Source organism: Quercus robur, chromosome 9 (assembly GCF_932294415.1).
Source record: "Quercus robur chromosome 9, dhQueRobu3.1, whole genome shotgun sequence".
Taxonomy (NCBI): Eukaryota; Viridiplantae; Streptophyta; class Magnoliopsida; order Fagales; family Fagaceae; genus Quercus; species Quercus robur.
In genome coordinates this window covers 18,128,448-18,148,982 of record NC_065542.1, presented here as the reverse complement: position 1 = coordinate 18,148,982, position 20,535 = coordinate 18,128,448, and the positions used below count along the sequence as shown (strand labels likewise).

General features: G+C 42.9%; 2 protein-coding genes across 2 annotated transcripts; both read right to left on the bottom strand.

Moving 5' to 3' along the window:
- Window positions 1–219: 219 nt before the first annotated feature.
- LOC126700799 (uncharacterized) lies at window positions 220–1,248 on the bottom strand. The gene is made up of 2 exons (XM_050398983.1): window positions 910–1,248; window positions 220–741 (listed from the first exon to the last, which is right to left on the bottom strand). The coding sequence occupies exons 1-2, from the start codon at window positions 1,246–1,248 to the stop codon at window positions 220–222; spliced, it is 861 nt and encodes a 286-aa protein (XP_050254940.1).
- A 266-nt stretch (window positions 1,249–1,514) lies between these two features.
- LOC126700798 (protein ALP1-like) lies at window positions 1,515–2,819 on the bottom strand. Its single transcript, XM_050398982.1, has 4 exons — window positions 2,692–2,819; window positions 2,325–2,388; window positions 1,980–2,205; window positions 1,515–1,897 (listed from the first exon to the last, which is right to left on the bottom strand). The coding sequence occupies exons 1-4, from the start codon at window positions 2,817–2,819 to the stop codon at window positions 1,515–1,517; spliced, it is 801 nt and encodes a 266-aa protein (XP_050254939.1).
- Window positions 2,820–20,535: the final 17,716 nt, after the last annotated feature.

Sequence of the window (20,535 nt, the reverse complement as noted above, 5' to 3'; positions counted from 1 at the left end):
AATCATTCCATATTAAAATAATTTTTAGCCAACAAAAGGACTAAAAGTTGCTTCCAAATCCACATGCCCATGAAACAAAAGGACTAAAAGTTGCAAACCAATACCCATTATAATGATCTCAAAACCTACAAACTAGACGCCAAATAGTCTGATAAATACCAAAATGCGAAATTGTCCAAATAGAAAAGCATAAATTCTAACAAAAATGCACCTACATAATCAAAATTGGCTTAAATAGTTGTCAAAGAAGTTTTGCAGCCATTGTCTACGGAGCTTGTCATTTTTCAACATGAATGACCTTGCTTGTTTTTCATCCCCATTCAAATGGTCAAATGCAAACGCAAGCATATTTTCTTCAAATCCATCCATCTTCATAACTTCTTCATAAAGACTACCAAAATTTAGTTGATTTTTAGAAATCTTTTCTATTGCAGAAGCAACCTTACCAAGTTGTATGGACAAATCTTGGTAAACAGCATCTTCAATCATAGTAGCATGACTTCGTTTCCTGTGAGACCTTGTTTCATTTGAGGCCACATGTGAGGGATCAACTTGCTTCTTTTTGGATATGTCATCAACATCAGCATCAACAAGCGAAGGTGAGTCATCCAATGCTTCTACACCTATATCACCTACTCCCTTGGAAAAACCTCCTGTAGCCATATCCTTACCCACAACCAAAGCCATCTCATCAAACATCTCAATTTTCTTATTTAGAAATTGTGCATGATTTGGATGTGCCTGTGTAAAGAAAGGAAAAGAAACAATTTAAAAAAAGAAAAGAAAGGAATAGAGCCAAAAACTAATATGAGAGCAATAAGAATAATGAAAAATTTTAAACTTTACAATGATACAAACTAAAAAGTTTCTACCCATAAAATAAAAATAATAAAAGTTTCTTATCTCAACTTCTTCATCATACACTGTCCTATCACAGGTGATCATTTTCGAATTATCATTCCATCCAAACCCGCTTTTCTTATTACAAAGTAATGCAATTGTATTCCAATTGGTTTTAAGTGTTTTAAAGCGATGTTCCACATGCTTTGGAGTACATTCAATCATAAATTTCTCAGTAATTGCTTCAGCTACTTTAGCATATGATGCATGTTTAAATGTGTTGGATTGCTTGTTTACATGAAGAGCCTCATCTGCAAGTATCTCAAGTAATAAATTCTGCATTGGTTGTAACCACCTAAAGTTGGTCTTGGTGTCCTTGACCTTCTGAGTATCCTTTTTATTTCCCATTGCAATTCTATTACAATGTATTCACAAGAAAAATGAGACAAAATGAAAGAAGAATATAAATAATATTCAATACAAAATATGAACTGGGGGTGTGCATGCCAAACAAAAATAATTGTAACATAAAAGTCTTGATAATGTGAAACCAAAAAAAATCCATTACACAACCAACTAATATAAAGAGTATAAAATCACTCCTTAGCATTATAATCCTCCCACATTTTACGACAAATATCATCCCATGTTTGAACCCATTCTTTATTTTCTTCTTAGACTTCCCTTTGTGATTTTTGGACTCTTCTACTTGTACTGTCATTTGCAAGTGAACTACCACAAAGCCCATTGTTCATAATTGAGTCTAAAGGGTCAACTCCTATTATATGATTGTGAATTATGCAACAAGCTAAGACTACATCCACTTGTGTTGGGAATGACCAAAAAGGTTCTGCATCTAACACACGAAAACGTTTCTTCAAAACCCCAAAACAACGCTCAATGCTATTGCATAAAGAAGAATGGGGAAGATTGAATAATTCTTTGTCATTTCTTGGCGGGTTATCACTAAACTCTTTCAAATGGTAACGAACACCACGATAAGGGGATATAATTCCTTTCCGAACTCCATAACCAGCATCACCAAGATAATATTTACCTACATGTTCATAGTCAAAAGGAAAAAAAATCACTCCAAAAGCTATTATCCATAATAAAATCACTTTCTATTCTTATAATACTTTCAGGAATTTTTAATCCCCTTGGCCTAGAGAGTGCATCATTTAAGACACGTGAATCATGTGCACTTCCTTCCCAACCAGCTAATACATAAGTGAATTTTAAGTCGAAGGTAGCAGTAGCGAGGACATTTTGTGTTGTTCCATCCTTTTTGCCACGAAACCTTCCTTGTATTTGAATTGGAACAGATGCACGAACATGAGTTCCATCAATAGCTCCCACACAATCCTAATTACAACCAATATAAGTTACATTTATCTTATATCTTTATATGTATATATATATAAAATAAAAAAAAATAAAAAAATAAAAAAAAAAAGAGGGAAAAAAAAGCCTATGGAATTTACCTTAAAATAGGAGTTAAACCTGCTACTATTTCTTATCTCCAAAGGTGTATCTTTGTCAGGCTCTCTAATCATGTATTTGTATAATTGCAAAATAGCTCTAAGGACATGCCTAAAGTATCGGTGCACTATCTCAACTGATCTATAAAACCTCCCACCAACAACTCGAAACCTCACATCATGTCCAATAGTGTGTAAAAAAATTAACACTTGTTCTTTAATGGACATATGAATGGTATCTTAAAGTAGATTATTCTCGCTCAAAATTTTGCATAGCGCATAAAGAGCAATGGGTCTCATCCTTATATGATGGAGACAATGCATATCACCTCTACAAAGAATATCCTTCATATATGTCTCTCTTTCATACTCTCGATTAACATGAGGTTCTCTAGGCATAACTCTTCTAGATCTTAGTCCTTTCAAAAGAACAACACCCAAAGCAATAACAGATGTAGCTGCCCCCATTATGGCAGCCGGAAGTGATGGGTTATCCATCTATATTTCCAAAAAAAAAAAAATTGATGAGTATGAATTAAATGTGTACTTAAAGAAAGCATTCATATATACAGGTACCTAAAGAAATCACTTCATAAAAAAAAATGAACACTTTAAGTTTGATGAGACTAAACTATAAGGTAACAACATCATCACTCCATAAATACTAGAAACTAATGGCGGCTCAAGAAATTTTTTCTAGGGAGGTCATTAAGAAACTTAAATTAAACAAAAATTTAATTTAGAAAAAAAAAATTGAATATATTGAATTATTGAAAACAAAAACACACAAATACATGAAATTTTACAATTTTTTTTCTACGAGTTTTCATATTTTGAAATCGTCTCATGATAGTTTATTATTAGTTCTCATTATCTATAGTCAATATAAGTATGACCATTTTATTTTGTTAAATTTGTATAATATTTTTATTTTTATGCAATTGTGGTTATATATTTGTCATTTTTTTATAAAAATATTTTAAACTAAATAAAAAAAAATAAAAAATAAAAACTCAATTCCACTTGCACTGTATAACTATTAACTAACACAACCACACTCATCCTTCCATAAATAATACAATAAGTTGTTGTTTGATTGTGAGATAAACTGATATGTGATCAGAGTGTATAAGATTTAAAATAAAGTGTGCAAAAATATTCTTAAAAGTATTAAATTAGAAAAGCAATATATTATTGTGGGGCCCGATAGTTTATAGGCCAGGCCCACTTGCTCGTGGGGAGCCCGCAAGCCCAAGCTGAAAAAAAGTTATGGCCCAAGCTTAAAAGTATAAGGCCGGGGATGGCCCAGATATGCAGCCGAGGACGGTTTAGTCCTCGGCAAGCCTAAAGCTCCCTTGACAAAAGGGGTAAAAGAGAGCTATAAGAACAAATCCGTAAGAAGATCTAAAATATATCAGGGAAGTTGTCCTTAATACCCTTCACTAATAAGACGTTACACCTAACAGAACCTGATTTTTAGGCTTTATTAACCATCCCCAACAATTCTAGGATTAGATGGACGGGACAAATATCAGTCCTGGAAAAGTTGACCCTACACGTGGACGAGGGACAGCAAACATAGGCTAGTATAAAAGGAAAGGTAAACTAATTAGAAAGGGGGATCTCTCCATCTCACTTCCTGGGAAAAACTCCAGGGATGAGAATGCCCGGGTAATATATATACACCACCACGAAAAATCCACCGCCGGATAACCGGAGAAAAACATTAGTGCTCCTCGGACCTGATCCGAGGAGTCCAATCCCTCAAGTTATAAAACTGTGGGGCTTGGATATCCAGGCTGAAACCTTTTCTTATCTGAGTTCCTTAAAATCCAGTTTGGACCAACGCCCTGTGACCAAACGCTAGCCTTTCAAGCCCATTCTCTACAAATTTTATTGTGAGGGATCCTTCACGCGCGAGCCCAACGTCATTGTTGGGCCTTCGAGAATCGAGTCCTTACAATTGGCGCCGTCTGTGGGGAGGCTTGCGCGTTGGCACGGGTGGCGCATGAGTCAACTCTCTAGCAAGCAGAGATTCGCGAATTTTTCCCATTTCCGGCGACGTGCAGTTGTTGCTCTGACATAAGCTTCTGCTAGGGGCTACGCCTTGCACTGCTAACGGTGCGGGCAGCTCTAGGGGCTTCCGGCCTCAAGCCAACTCTCCCCTCCCTGGCCTAGGGGTTAACCTTCGAAAAATAAATAAGTATAGAGAGAAAATTACTTAAAAAAGAAATCTTACAAGTTTTGGACAGAACCAAGGCCTTGTACGGTCGAAATGGAGTATTCCCCTGAACTTATGCTTCCTGTGCCCATACCTTACTATTTTGAGCCTCGTAAGGACACGGCGCTTTTGTGGCGGAGAGAGTTCTTTCTTCCCAACTTTCGCCTCAAACATGTTATGTTAAGGGAGGACAGCGCTGAATATAAGAGTTGTGATTTGGAAGGAAACTGAAGGAGCTGTGTGTATATAAAGCAACTCTCTCTCCCTCCTATTTATTTGAAAAGACAAGGTGGTGGCAGTCAACTCACACAGCGTCCCAAGGAACGCTACAGACAAAATGGCTCTGGCCCAACTTCCAACATCAACTGCAACCACAAGATTAAAGGAGCCTCGTAAAGGCGCACCTCGAACACTGGGACATCAGAAAGTATCGCATGGCCAAAGATTGCATAAATACCTCTTAATTCGTGGGCCTAGTGAATTCGCGGCCCAGGCCCGTTCTGCATAAGGGCCCAGGGACTATGGCCCACGCCGAGGAATGGCCGCTGCCAAGGGCAACCTCTTGTTCGGCACCTCGTGATATACCTGAAGAAAGGGAGAAATCGAACTAAAAAAAAAAAAAAAAGTTTTGGACAGAACCAAGGCGTTGCATGGTCCTCGGACTCAAGCCTATGGGGAAACCAAGTACTCAAAAAAGTTTTGGACAGAACCAAGGCGTTGCATGGTCCTCGGACTCAAGCCTATGGGGAAACCAAGTACTCAAAAAAGTTTTGGACAGAACCAAGGCATTGCATGGTCCTCGGACTCAAGCCTATGGGGAAACCAAGTACTCAAAAAAGTTTTGGACAGAACCAAGGCGTTGCATGGTCCTCGGACTTAAGCCTATGGGGAAACCAAGTACTCAAAAAAGTTTTGGACAGAACCAAGGCATAGCATGGTCCTCGGACTCAAGCCTATGGGGAAACCAAGTACTCAAAAAAGTTTTGGACAGAACCAAGGCGTTGCATGGTCCTCGGACTCAAGCCTATGGGGAAACCAAGTACTCAAAAAAGTTTTGGACAAAACCAAGGCATTGCGTGGTCCTCGGACTCAGGCCTATGGGGAAACCGACTACCCGGACGGGAAAGCCCTCGGCTCAAATACTGTAAGATGTTAAGGCCATTATGTTAAGATGGCAAAATGTCCCCCTATTCAATAGCCTAAGGAAACTGTTTGTTTTGCGGATGACATGTCCTCAGATAGTTACTTCTTACACCGTATCGAATACTCAGTCCTCATCTTGGCTAATTTTGAGGTAAGTGTCGTCCCTCCCTGGTCGGCATTGCTATGTCAAGTAATTCTGTTAAAGTTATGGTAGCATCTTTTTATTAGCAAATATTTTGGCCTTAATTGTCATTGATTTGAATGCTATACTATTGTGCCGAGCAGTGTTTGCAAATTTATTAAAACATATAAACAGAACATGCGAAGTAGAATAACAATAACTTTTATTAATATGAAAAATTATTACAACGTACAAAGAAGGGCTTAAACAAGGCTATACAAAAAATGAATTGCTAAAGCAACGATAGCATCCGCAATACAGATCAGTAAACAGTCAAGTGTCTTTTAAACTCGCCTTCAAAGTCTCTCCAATCTCTGCCTCAATACTGCTCATATCATGAGAAGAACCTACTTTAGAAAAAGATGAAGGAGAAGGAAGAAGAATTGGAACACATGGAAGCACTTCAGCAAGCTCTTGTCATCAAGAAGCGCAAAGGAAGAAGAAGATGGAGGACATGAGCAGAAGATGGAGGAGATGAATGAAGAAGATGGAGGACATGAGTAGGAAGGAGGAGAAGAAGAGAGAAGAGATGAAAAGAAAGAGAAAGGAGCAAAAGAGGGAAAAGGAAAAGCACCAGGATGGATCTGGTGGTGGAAAGGAGAAGAAAGAGAGGCAAAGGGGGGCGCCAGTGAACGAAGAGAGGAAGAAGCAGGGGCACTTAGTCCCTGCCCCAGTCCTGACTCCTAACACGCTGGCGCCATGTTAGATATGCTCGTAAGAAAGCGGACGGTGGTGATAATGGATGTTTTTGACTTAGTCACACCGAAAGTGAGAGGTGACGAATCCCTGCTTCGGATTTTGGCTAAAAGGAAGGGGAGACAAATCTTGAGTCTCCGCCATCCTTGCCCTGACCGAGCCATCTCAAGCTTTATTAGGACATGGCGTTTCTGGGAAAGAAATGGTTTATTCATGGCTAACTACTATGGTGAACGTATTATTGGATAGGGTATAACCAGAGGGAAGAAGTGAACTCTGGGAAGAGCCTGGGGGATTCAGATATGAAAGAATCACCTTTTGTCTTCTCTCTTTATATAAGGGACGAAGAAAAGGGTACCTAACACGTTCAGATCCCCAGGGAAACCTACAAATAAGAATACGCCGTTTCGTTCTCCCACACCATCAATAACCGTCAGATCTGGGAGGCCTCGTAAAGGGAGGATATTAAAGACGCGCCTTGAATACCCAAACGGCATAAGGGCAACGTGCGCAAATTAAGGGAAACAGCTCGTGGACCGGTACATTCCTTGGGCATGCGAAGAGTTACCCGCGTCCTTCAAGGGCTGAAATGAATGAGCCATAATAAAGGCTCGGCATTACCAAAACCCACCTTTCCAACCAAGATGTTGGACAGCAGGGTTTTGAGGGGCTATTGTGGGGCCCGATAGTTTATAGGCCAGGCCCACTTGCTCGTGGGGAGCCCGCAAGCCCAAGCTGAAAAAAAGTTATGGCCCAAGCTTAAAAGTATAAGGCCGAGGATGGCCCAGATATGCAGCCGAGGACGGTTTAGTCCTCGGCAAGCCTAAAGCTCCCTTGACAAAAGGGGTAAAAGAGAGCTATAAGAACAAATCCGTAAGAAGATCTAAAATATCTCAGGGAAGTTGTCCTTAATACCCTTCACTGATAAGACGTTACACCTAACAGAACCTGATTTTTAGGCTTTATTAACCATCCCCAACAATTCTGGGATTAGATGGACGGGACAAATATCAGTCCTGGAAAAGTTTACCCTACACGTGGACGAGGGACAGCAAACGTAGGCTAGTATAAAAGGAAAGGTAAACTAATTAGAAAAGGGGATCTCTCCATCTCACTTCCTGGGAAAAACTCCAGGGATGAGAATGCCCGGGTAATATATATACACCACCACGAAAAATCCACCGCCGGAGAACCGGAGAAAAACATTAGTGCTCCTCGGACCTGATCCGAGGAGTCCAATCCCTCAAGTTATAAAACTGTGGGGCTTGGATATCCAGGCTGAAGCCTTTTCTTATCTGAGTTCCTTAAAATCCAGTTTGGACCAACGCCCTGTGACCAAACGCTAGCCTTTCAAGCCCATTCTCTACAAATTTTATTGTGAGGGATCCTTCACGCGCGAGCCCAACGTCATTGTTGGGCCGTTCGAGAATCGAGTCCTTACAATTATATATATACATTTTTTTTTTCAAGTCAGGGGGTTCATTTGAACCCCTTGAAATGTATGTGCAGCCGCCCCTACCAGAAACAATAACTATTGAGTTTGTTATTAGAGGCTAAAAATTGACAAGGTAATAGATGGTGAAGGAGGGATGTTTGCCCTTAACTGGACCACGTTTTGACTAGCTTACAAACACTCTGTTTCTGGACCGAGAAACAAAGCATTTCTCCTAACGAAAACAACAACAACAACAACAACAGAAACTCTTTAATAATTTTAATTCCCTAGACATTGAGAAAGGGTTCTAATATGACTAACATGAAAATATATATAGATAAAACCTCCTCTTCTATATCTCTATCATGGCCGGACACATAGGCCTAAATATATAGAAAAGATAAGTGCCAATAGCCAACTAGTCATTAAATCACAGGTTTATTTCCAACGTGATTTCTGATGTTTTTGTATACAAAACGTTTGACAATAATTACAGTGATGTATAATTGAATAATGGCTACCATTGAAGATCTGGATAGTAAACCGTGTGAGCATAATTGAAATCAAGAACCTTACCATGGGAATACTGCAAGGAAGAGTTGTTGACCGTGAGAGACAGATAGAGAGAGATATGTGAAAACTGAAAAGAGGAGAGACCAGAGGGGGAGAGACAGTGAGAATATGAGAGGAGAGAAAAAGTAAAGAGAAGGGAGAAAACTGAGAACTTACCGTGAGACTGTGAGACAGAGGCGCCAAAATAGTTGTTTCTCGCGGCTACAGAGGGTAAAGAAAAAAAATAATATTTATAGGAGATGTGATGCGTGTGAGAGAGATTGTTTTCCAAAAAAAAAATTTGTAAAACATCCCATAGAAAATAAGTCTTGTTTTTATTAGGGTTTTCCATTGACTAAAGATAGTTTTCCGTTGACTAATTTTTTTTTATGCTACCAAACACTGGAAAATGTGGAAAACTATCTATATGGATAGTTTTCTGGTGAAACAAACAGAGCGGTTGTTTCCTTTTCTTTTCTTTTTTTCAAATCCAAAGAATATTTCTTAATTGATACGCAGTTCATCGATTCAGCATTTGTTTCGCTAGAAAACTTTTTGTAAAAATAGTTTTTCATATTTTTCAGTATTTGGTAGCGCACAAAAAAACTAGTCAATGGAAAACTATACTTGGTCAATGGAAAACCTAAATAAAAATAAGACTTATTTTTTATAAGTTATTTTCCAAAAAAAATTTTTGGAAAACAATCTCTCTCACGTGTTGCATCTCCTATAAATATTATCTTCATCTGTAACTATGGGAAACATAATTTTTTGGTTCCTTTTCTCTCTCATGGTAAGCTTTCTCACTTTTTCTCTCTTCCCTTTACTTTTTCTCTCTTCACACCCTTACTGTCACTAACTTTGATCTCTCCTCTTCCCATAGATCTCTCTCTCTAACTGTCTCTCTTCTCTCTTTTCTCCATGTTTCTCTTTCCCTCTATAACACAATTCTCTAATTATATTTTTTTTTCTCTTTACTGATCGGTCAATAGCTCCGACTTGCAAATAAGAACAAATTTGCAACGGTAATTATTTCATTCATCTCTACCAAAATCCCAGTTCTTTGCTTTGAATTTCATGCTTGATTTTCTTTTTTCTCTAAGAAATTTTCGATTTGATAGATTCTAGGCAAAAGTTACTTCTTTTTCGTACATAAAGTGCAAAAAAATAATTAAAAAAAAAAGAAGAAATAATAAATGAAGTAAAAGATGAAAATTTTAAACATAGTACCTATATTGCTCTAAATTGCTTTTGTACGGCATCGAGGTACCCAGACTCAATTGGGCCCTGGGTTCAGGCCCAATAACAAGGCCCCAATTCTCAAATCTCTGCTTTAAACTACCTTCATAAACTACGAGTTTTAAATCTCATCCCCTAACTAGTGCTCAGCATAAATTTCCCGAACAACTAAGAAAGTCTTTTGTCAAGACGTACCATAGGATGCTCAGCAGTTCCCAGGAAACATTATGACCAAGCATATTAACTTGAGTTGGAACCAAGTTCCAAAACCATAATCTCAGCATTCCACTCTCACCTAAACACCCACTTACAACAAAAAATATTGGACCTTTGGTTGCACTAACAATGGCAATAATCATGACCTTCCCACTAGCTTAGGGTTATAAATAGTAGAAGTTGGGGAAGAAGAAGGGGTTCAGAAAAAAAAAAAAAAAAAAAAAAAAAAAAAAAAAAAAGAGAAAAAACAAGAGAGAAAGAGGGAGAAGGAATATCACTTTGAGTCTCTGTGCCGAGAACGACCCAAAGTAGGAAATCCTTAAACCCACCTCATAAATAAGTTGTGAGTCCAAGTGAAGTTAGGCCCAATAATTTCATTTCCGGCGCGCACAATTGGAGCGCACCGTGGGGCCATCCTACGAAGCTGTGGTTCGACTGAGACTCAAATGCGGGAAATGTCCGAAGGGCGTTCGGGAGGTCAAGCCGAGAGCGGATCAATAGGATCTTCTCGGGGTTCCACATGGCTGGAAAGAAGGCAGAAAAGGCGTGAGGATAGGGAGCATGTGCGAGGAGAAGAAGAATTTGGCTTGGGAAAGGGATCAGACCAGACTCACCGAACGATGTCGGGTGCCTCGGGACACGGGCAGTGTGATGGTAGAGACCGAGAACTGGAGTAGTTGCGCAAACTGGTGATGGATCTAGAGTTGGAAGCAAAGGGTCGGCGCCAGGGAAGAAACCGAAACAACTGAGAAAGGAGGGATGATAGCATGGGAAATCGAGGCGAAGAGGGCTCTAGCCAGTCTGGTCCCCGATGATTCCGGGACCGGTCACTTTCCCGAGAATCACGCCGACGCAGGAACCACTTACACTCCTGAGAGACGCATCAGCACCAGAACCATTCACGTTCACGTGGATATGACGACCGAGGCTTGGATTCACCAGAGGAACGGCGAACCCACAATGCTGCCATGGAGGCCATGAGCCGGGCCTTACGAAGAGCTACTCGGTCACCATTCTCAAATGAAATTGAATAGGCCCCTATGCCGAGTTGGTTTACACGACCGCCATTCAATTCTTACGATGGGAAAACGGACCCTGTGGAGCATGTTAGTCATTATATCCATATGATGTCCTTGCATGCACACAATGATGCGCTGATGTGTAAGATATTCCCTTCTAGTCTCGGCTCCACGGCCTTGAGATGGTTCATTGGATTACGAAAATGTTCCATTCGCAGCTTCGCCGAGCTGATCCAAGAGTTCGACGCTCGATTCGTAACATGCAACCGAGTGCCGTAACCAGTGGACACGCTACTTTCCATAAAAATAGGGGTCGGCGAAAACCTTCGGAGTTATGCAAGTCGATATTGGGAACTTTACAATGAGATCGGTGGGGAAAATGAGAAGATTAGGGCAAGCACATTCAAGATAGGGCTTCCCGAAGATTCCGAACTACGGGAGTCGCAGACGAAGAGACCTCCCAAGGATATGAGGCAACTTATGAGGCGTATTGAGGAGTATAAGCGTCTCGAAGATGATCGGCTGCAGAATAAGGGGAAGGCCCCGTTGCTTGATAGATCTCAACAGGGCATTATTCCGACAAGACCAAAAAAAGATTTCAGGATGCAGGAATCAGAAGCGCAAATTGAAGGAGTGAATGTGGCGTTCAAAGAACCGGTGCATAAAATTCTAGATCGGATTAAGAACGAGTCGTTCTTTAGGTGGCCAAACAAGATGGGGGGCGACCCATCTCGGAGGAATCAAAACTTGTACTGCATATACCACAGAGATAAAAGGCACACCACCGAGCAGTGCCGGGTATTAAAAGATCATCTGGGGGAACTAGTAAAGACAAGGTATTTGAACGAATTCGTAATGGATTTTGGTAACCGAGATGCCGGCCAGGGTGCTTAGCAGAAAAAGAATCCCCTCCCACCACCGTTGGGAGTGATCGAGGTCATCCACGCCACCCTAAGGAGTGCGGCCACTATTAGGAGAGTATCAACGGTGGCCTGCGCGGAGGGAGAATCACCCGAGAAAAGGATGAAAATTGGTCGGCAGACAATCTCTTTTGACGAGGAAGATTTGGAGGGGACGATCCAACCTCATGATGGTGCATTAGTCGTAACAGCACGGATAAGCGGCTTCTTGGTGAAAAGAGTGATGATAGATCAGGGAAGCGGAGCTGATGTAATGTACCCAGATTTGTTCGAAGGGCTCGGATTAAAGAATCAGGACTTGGTGAAGTGTGATACGCCGCTAGTCTCGTTTGACGGAAGAGTCGTGATCCCCGAAGGTCAAATTTCTCTCTCGGTGGATATGGAAGGCAAGGAAGTAATGGTGACCTTCATAGTTGTCAGGTCGTTCTCGCCGTACACTGCAATCCAGGGAAGGCCGTGGATCCACGCAATGAAGGCTGTTCTGTCCACCCTGCACGTGAAAGTTAAATCTCCCACCGAATATGGAGTTGCCATGGTACGGGGAAACTTGAGAGTGGCTAGGCAGTGTCTGGTCGCCGCGATTAGGTGGAAGGGCAAACAGGTTGGACAAACGGAAACCACCAAAAGAGAAACTTTATAGCAATTACAGAAGCCCCAAGGAGAAATAGGGGCAGATGGTGCCGAGGAGGTTTTGAAGGTTAGAATTTTTCCAGATACTGACAGGTATTTCCAAATAGGCACGAGCATGAATGACCGAGAGAATGTAGAAATGTTTTTATTCCTTTTGTAGAATGTGGATGTCTTTGCTTGGAGTCCGTACGAAGTGCCCGACGTAGATCCCGAGTTCACTGTCTATAAGCTCAACGTGGACCCATCATTCCCCCCGAAAAAACAAAGGCCGAGAAGAGCATCGAATAAGCATGCTGACGCTGTAAACTTGGAAGTCCAAATGCTGAAGGAAGCAGGAGTGATAAGAGAAATATTCTTCCCAGAATGATTAGCAAATACAATAGTAGTGAAGAAAAAGAATGGTAAATGGAGAGTTTGTGTGGATTTCACGGACTTAAATCGGGCATGTCCTAAAGATCCGTTCCCAATGCCCAAGATTGATCGATTGGTAGATGCTACATATGGGCACCTGAGGATGAGTTTCTTGGACTCTTTTTAGGGGTATCACCAGATCGCCTTGGCGCCCGAGGATCTAGAAAATACAGCGTTCATTTTCCCAGATGCAAACTATCACTATGAGGTCATGCCATTTGGGTTGAAGAATGCCGGAGCCATTTATCAGCGGATGATAACGAGAATGTTCCGAGAGAAAATTGGGTGCACGGTAGAAGTGTACATTGACGATATGGTGGTAAAGAGTAAACAGGAACCACAACATATGGAAGATCTCCAGGGAGATTTTGAGGTACTTCGGCAGCATAAGTTGCGCCTGAACGTCGAGAAGTGTACTTTCGGTGTGGGGGCTGGTAAGTTCTTGGGGTATTTGATCTCTACTCGGGGGATAGAGGCCAATCCCAACCAGATAGAGGCCGTGAATCGCCTCAGATCGCCGAGCAATCCCAAGGAGGTACAAGTATTAATCGAGATGTTAGCCGCACTAAATCGATTCATCTCCAAATTTGCTGATCGCTGCAAACCATTTTATCAACTTCTAAAGAAGTGGAAGGGGTTTCAGTGGGATGAGGAATGTGACAAGGCCTTTCGAGACCTGAAGGAGTATCTGACGCGAGCACCCATGTTAACGGCCCTGGAGTCTGGAGAGGATTTGTTTATGTACCTCTCGGTGTCCGACCATGCCGTGAGTGCTGTATTGCTGAGGGATTGAGGACTGCAGCAGCCGGTGTATTATATAAGCAAAACCTTGGTAGATGCTGCGACGAGATATCTGCCTTTGGAAAAGTTAGTGTTGGCTCCGGTGCACGCTACGAGAAAGCTACCACATTACTTTCAGGCTTATACTGTGTTCATCCTCACCGAGTATTCCCTGCAGTCATTGTTGAAAAGATCAGACTTCACGGGCCAAATAGCCAAGTGGGGAACTCGGTTAGGTTCGTTCAACATAAGATACAGGCCGCGAAACTCGGTGAAGGGACAGGTTCTTGCTGATTTCATTGCAGAATTCACCCCCAAGAACGATGGGAAGATAATCTGTAATGTAGGGAATCGCCCGTGGAAGGTGTTCGTGGACGGCGCTTCGAATGCTATGGGGGCCGGAGCCGATATTGTCATAATCACCCCGGAGGGTATACGACTAGAGCATTCCTTCAAATTGGGATTCAGGGCCTCTAACAATGAAGCCGAATACGAGGCCTTTCTAGCCAGATTGAGGGCCGTATTGTGCCTAGGCGCGAAGGATATGGAGATTTATTCAGATTCTCTGCTGGTTGTTTATTAGATCCTAGGAAGCTTTGAAGCTCGGGACTCTTGAATGAAAGCTTATTTAAGCGCAACTAAGCAAATCATTAGGAAGTTTTGGACAATAAAGGTAGCCCAGGTAGGTCGGGCACAAAACAGACACGCTGACTCGCTAGCCACGTTGGCCTCGTCGACTACCGAGGAGATTCCTCGGCTCATCAAAGTAGAACTTATAAGGGAGCCAAGTATTGGTATGGAAGATAACTGTAACCCGACAGGGTTGAGGTGGCCGTGGTATCAATAACCGATCCGTACTGGATGAACCTAATCATAGATTTCCTAGTCGAGGATAAAGTTCCGGACGATGAAAAAGAGGCTAAAAATTCGTTGAGTGGCTTCTCGGTATTAGCTGTCGGCAAATCGCAAATTGTACCGGAGGTCTTTCGTAGGCCCATACCTTTTATGCATACATCCCGAGAAAGTAAATGAACTTCTGACTGAGCTGCATGACGGACTGTGTGGTGGTCATGTTGGGGGGCGATCTTTAGCTCACAAGGCAATGACCCAAGGGTTTTGGTGGCCACAGATGTTGAAGGATGCAGCAGAATATGTCCGGAGGTGTGAACAATGCCAAAAACACGCCCCTCTAATCCACCAGCCGGTAGGTCGTCTAAACCCCGTCAGCAGTCCATGGCCATTTGCACAATGGGGGCTAAACATCCTCGGCCCTTTTCCCCGAGCAACAAGTAATCGCCGATTAATGTTGGTGGTAGTTGATTATTTCACAAAATGGGCAGAAGCTGAGGCCCTGGCCAATATCCGGGATGTGGACGTGAAGAAGTTCAAATGGAAAAATATAGTCACAAGGTTTGGGGTGACGAACTCACTGATATCAGACAATGGGCTACAGTTTGGCAGCAAAGCTTTCTGGACCTTTTGCACCGATCTCGGCATTAAGAATAAATATTCTACTTCAGCGTACTCTTAAAGTAATGGCCAAGCTGAGGCAGTAAACAAGAAGATTTTGAACGGGTTGAAGAGAAGGTTGGATGGGGCAAAGGGGAGGTGGGCCAAAGAGTTACCTAACATTTTGTGGGCCTACCACACAACTCCTTGAAGATCCAGGGGGGAGACCCCGTTCTCCTTGACATATGGGGCAGAGGCCGTGATACCAACCGAAGTGAGTTTGTGCAGTGCACGGGTCGCGAGATTTGACCCCATCCAAAACGCCGATTTAATGATGGAGCACTTGGATTGGTTAGAAAAATGCCGGGAAGCAGCAACCATACGGCTCGCGGAGTATCAACAGAGACTCGCCCAAAGATACAATCGAGATATAAAGGGTAGGGAATTCAGCGTTGGGGACTTGGTGCTGAGAAAAGTCGTGGGAAACATGCGGGACACAGGCGCAGGGAAGTTAGCTCAAACGTGTGAGGGGTTGTACAAAGTTACCGCCATTACAGGCGCGGGGGCTTACTACCTAGAAGACCTTGACGAGAGGCCACTCCCCCGGCCATGGAATGTCCACAATCTAAAGAAGTTTTATCTGTGACCATTTATACACGAAAACGTAAGTCCAAATCTTGTACACCGCTTTAATTAAGTTAATGATGAAATTACTTGCCTAAGCTATTTTCGATTTCGTTATTGCGCTTTAAGTAAATTGCATATTTAGTACGAATGGAAAACTCTAAGGACAAAAACCTCATTCTCAGTCCGATCAAAATCGTCGAGCAAGTGGAAATCTTATCGTTCTTACAAAAACTCTAAGGACAGAAACCTCATTCCCGGTTTGATCAAAATCACCGAGCAGGTGGAAACCTTATCGTTCCTACAAAAAAACTCTAAGGATAGAAACCTCATTCTGGGTTCGATCAAAATCGCCGAGTAGGTGGAAACCTTATCGTTCTTACAAAAACTCTAATGACAGAAACCTCATTCTGGGTTTGATCAAAATCGCCGAGTAGGTGGAAACCTAATCGTTCTTACAAAAACTCTAAGGACAGAAACCTCATTCTTGGTTCGATCAAAATCGCCGAGCAGGTGGAAACCTTATCGTTCCTACAAAAAAACTCTAAGGACAGAAACCTCACTCTCGGTTCGATCAAAATCGCCGAGCAGGTGGAAACCTTATTGTTCCTACAAAAAACTCTAAGGACAGAAACCTCATTCTCGGTTCGATCAAAATCGCCGAGCAAGTGGAAACCTTATCGTTCCTACAAAAAAACTCTAAGGACAGAAACCTCATTCTCGGTTCGATCAAAATCGCCGAGCAGGTGGAAACCTTATCGTTCCTACAAAAAACTCTAAGGACAGAAACCTCATTCTCAGTTTGGTCAAAATCGCCGAGCAGGTGGAAACCTTATTGTTCTTACAAAAACTCTAACGTTGGGAATTTCATTCTTAGTACGATCAAAATTGCTAAGCAGGTGAAAACGGTACACCAGGTTTTGAGGCACCATGCCGTTCACACTCTCAGGAAAACGAACATACGTTGTATAAACACGATATATTGGGGCACGATTTAACCCACCGTGTAGGCAACTCCCGGCCAAACGTGCGAAAGAATAAATAACAACAACCAAAATGGATGAAGAAAGGCAGCACCGAAGATCAAATTAAAGCATTCATAGGCATGATCCAAACAAACACACAATGAATAGATAGTCATTCAAATAAAGTTAAAAGCAGAATTAATATCCCATCGCCAAAACTTGGCAACCGTGTATGGGTCATCCCCACAAAATAAAAAAAATTGTTCAGTCACCACAACCCGGTAACGTAGGCAAATTTACCAAGTAAAAAAAAAATGCAGTAAAAAGAAGTAAAAGCATGAGAAAAGCGGTACGACAAGTAACTTAGTCAGGTGGAGGGTCCAGTCTGATCTGCTGCTTCAGGCTGCTACTGGTCGGCCACGGGAAAGTGCAGGTCCCCACCGAGCTGGTCTTTAGCATTCGGGATGCTGGTGGCTTCCATTTCATCTGGCTCTGCATGAGCGTCGATCTGTTCCACCAGCTCCCTCATACTTGCTATTTCTTCCTCCTCAACGGGCATTGGGGGATCCTGCACGGCAGTAACAGAGCTCGGAAAGGGAATCTGGCTGGGATCTCTCAGAGGGGAATCCTTGGGAACCCCTAAAACTTGCAACGCAGCAAACCACCCGGCCTCAAAACCTAGCCTTCGAGCTTCGTTCACCACTGGTTCCGCAAAATTCTCGGCATCGGCAAACCCTTCATTGTACCATTTTTCTTCGCAAGCCTCCAAAGCCACCCTCATGTCGGCAAGTTCCTTGGCTTGGGTCGTGTTTAAGTTAATTGCTTGAGCCAGCTTAACATCTATTTCATTCTACTTAGCCAGGAGCTCCGCGCACCTCTTCTCCGCCAAAGCTCTATTCTTCTCCGCAGCAGCAGCCTTCTTCTTGACAGAATCAGTTGCCTTTAGTTTTTCCTTCGCCATTTTGGCAGCTGTCTCCCGTGCCTCCCTCTCACGATTAACCTCCTTGGCAAGATCCTTTGCACGGCCAGCCAGAATATAGGCCAATTGAGCAGCCTAACAAAGACTGAAATTAGTATGGCAACGAAATGAAGAGAATGATAAGTAATTGACAACTAGAGAGTTACTGCGATAGTATGCCACTCTAACTGGCGCCCCACGGACTCCTCCGACCCTTTTGCAAAGGTATGTATGTCATCGGGCAGAAGAAGACCCGTGGCCAAGGTTTGAGCAATGCGGCCCCCCTCGCCTTTCTCCCACATTCGCATATAGGCAATTGAAGGCAGCGGCTTGTCGTCTAGCAGAAACTTAGGCTTCCACGCCAACGCGGCTTGAGATGAGGACGCAACACCCGGCCTGACCTGGGTTTACAACTCGTGAATGATGATACCTCATGTTGGCCTAGGAGGGGTCTGAGTGGCTACATCTCCTGGACCCCTGGGCGGCTGATCGGCGGCCCTCTACCTTTTCCGGGCTCGTCCAGGTTGAGGATGGGGTAGAGGGGGAGGCACCTGGGTTTGACTCTGAGAGGGTGGAGGCTGAATGGCCTGCTGCACACCAGGCACGAAACGATCAATGGTCATGGTCTTCCTGGTCACCATGTCTTAACCGAGAAGGGGATCAGTGGCCGACAAGTTGGTTATGTAAACTACAAGATGCTCACCTTCCTGAACAGGGGCCTCAGGTTCAACATGGTCCTCGGGGTGAACGGGTCCTTGAATAAAAGCTTCTTCTTGGATAGCCTCGTGAGCCAACTCTCGGAGACGTTAAGACACGCACTCCGCGGACTCGTCCCGCAGAGGCGCTAACTCATCCGAGCAGGTGTAACGCTTTTCAAATTCCCTCGCCTCACCGGTCGTAAGCTTCGGCGGTAGAAAATTTGCGTACCGAACGTCAATACATGACAAAAGTGGGATGTCAACTAACAACGCCTGTTTGAAGGTCTGCTAGGTAGAATAAACGGGTTCTACTCTGAGGATCATATGCGAGGCTCGGAGCTGTCCATCCCAGTGTACAAATATCTCGGAATGAAGGATGAAATTCAAGTCTCTGACGTGGACTGTTTTGATGTCCGAGATGAACAATTTACCGTTTGCAAAGGAACGAGATGCAATATCAACAACCAGTAATAAAAAGTTACTTCAATAAAAAGAAAAGGAGGAACGGTTAAGTCAGAAATTGGTACGAACCCACTTTACACCGTGAAAGGGGGCAGGAGATCTCCCCGACAAACCAGTTGCTGCGCACCCGGACAAACTCCTCGACCGAGTTCCTATTCGAATCAAGTAGCCATGATATCAGCCGTACCTGATTATCCCTAGTTTTTAAGTAATAGCTGGAAGTTTTATTCCCACAGAGACAGTACATGTGGTTTATGTCATGGTGATCTAACTGTAAATCAGAGGTGTGATTCAACCTACTAACGTAGCTAACTACCCGGTAAAAATTGAGAGGGAGCTAGTCGGGGCACAGCCCGTAGTACCTAAGTGTGTTGGTCAAAAGAGGGCCCACAGTAAACCTAACCCCACCCTCTAAAACTGCTATTAAAGGAAAAAAAGTTGTACCATGCCCTCTGTGGAGAGCGATTTCGCTCTCGTGGCAGTAAGCCACTTCCACGTCACCGAGGATATCAAATTTTTGCCTAAAGGTGGCCAAAGCCGCCGGGGCCTCCAGGAGATAAGAGTAACCCATTTTTGAAATCTAATACTGTGAGAGGGAACTCGTAGAAAGAAGTTGAAGAAAAAGGAAAGGAAAGAGAACTTACTTTGGGCTCTAAGGAAGAAAGGGACTCTGAGCTGGTGAGTAAGTGCTCAAAGGAGTGATCGGCAGAAAGTATGCTCAAGAAATAAGAAGTGAAAAAGTGAAAGAATGTTCTAAAGAGAACTATTTATAGGAGCGGAAGAGGACATGGAACTGTTTAATCAGTAATAAATGGGCATGATTCACGAAAGACCCTACGAATGCCAAAGATAACGACACGCGCGCCGTTTCGGTTCACGAACCGTCAGGTAATAATGACAACTAAACCTGGCGTTCCGAAATAGCGTGTCTTTTGAGAAGAGCATCAATGGGAAGCCATAACCGCATGAGTCCCTAGCCATAGGGCTTTCGAAACAAGAAGGCCTGGTCGGTTCCTTGATTCTTCTCGGCAGCCGGACATGAATAAAGGGGGGGCTAATGTACGGCACCGAGGTACCCAGACCCAATTGGGCCTTGGGTTCAGGCCCAATAGCACGGCCCCATTTCTCAAATCTCTGCTTTAAACTACCTTCATAAACTACGAGTTTTAAATCTCATCCCCTAACCAGTGCTTGGCATAAATTTCCTGAACAACTAAGAAAGTTTTTTGTCCAGACGTACTATAGGATGCTCGGCAGTTCCCAGGAAACATTACTACCAAGCATATTAATTTGAGTTGGAACCAAGTTCCAAAGTAATAATCTCAGTATTCCACTCTCACCTAAACACCCACTTACAACAGATAATATTGGACATTTGGTTGCACTAACAATGGCAGTAATCATAACCTCTCTACTAGCTTAGGGCTATAAATAGTAGAAGTTGGGGAAGAAGAAGGGGTTTAGAAGAAAAGAGAAAAAACAAGAGAGAAAGAGGGAGAAGGAATATCACTTTGAGTTTCTGTGCCGAGAACAACTCAAAGTAGAAAATCCTAAAACCCACCTTATAAATAAGTTGTGAGCCCAAGTGAAGTTAGGCCCAATAATTTCATTTCCG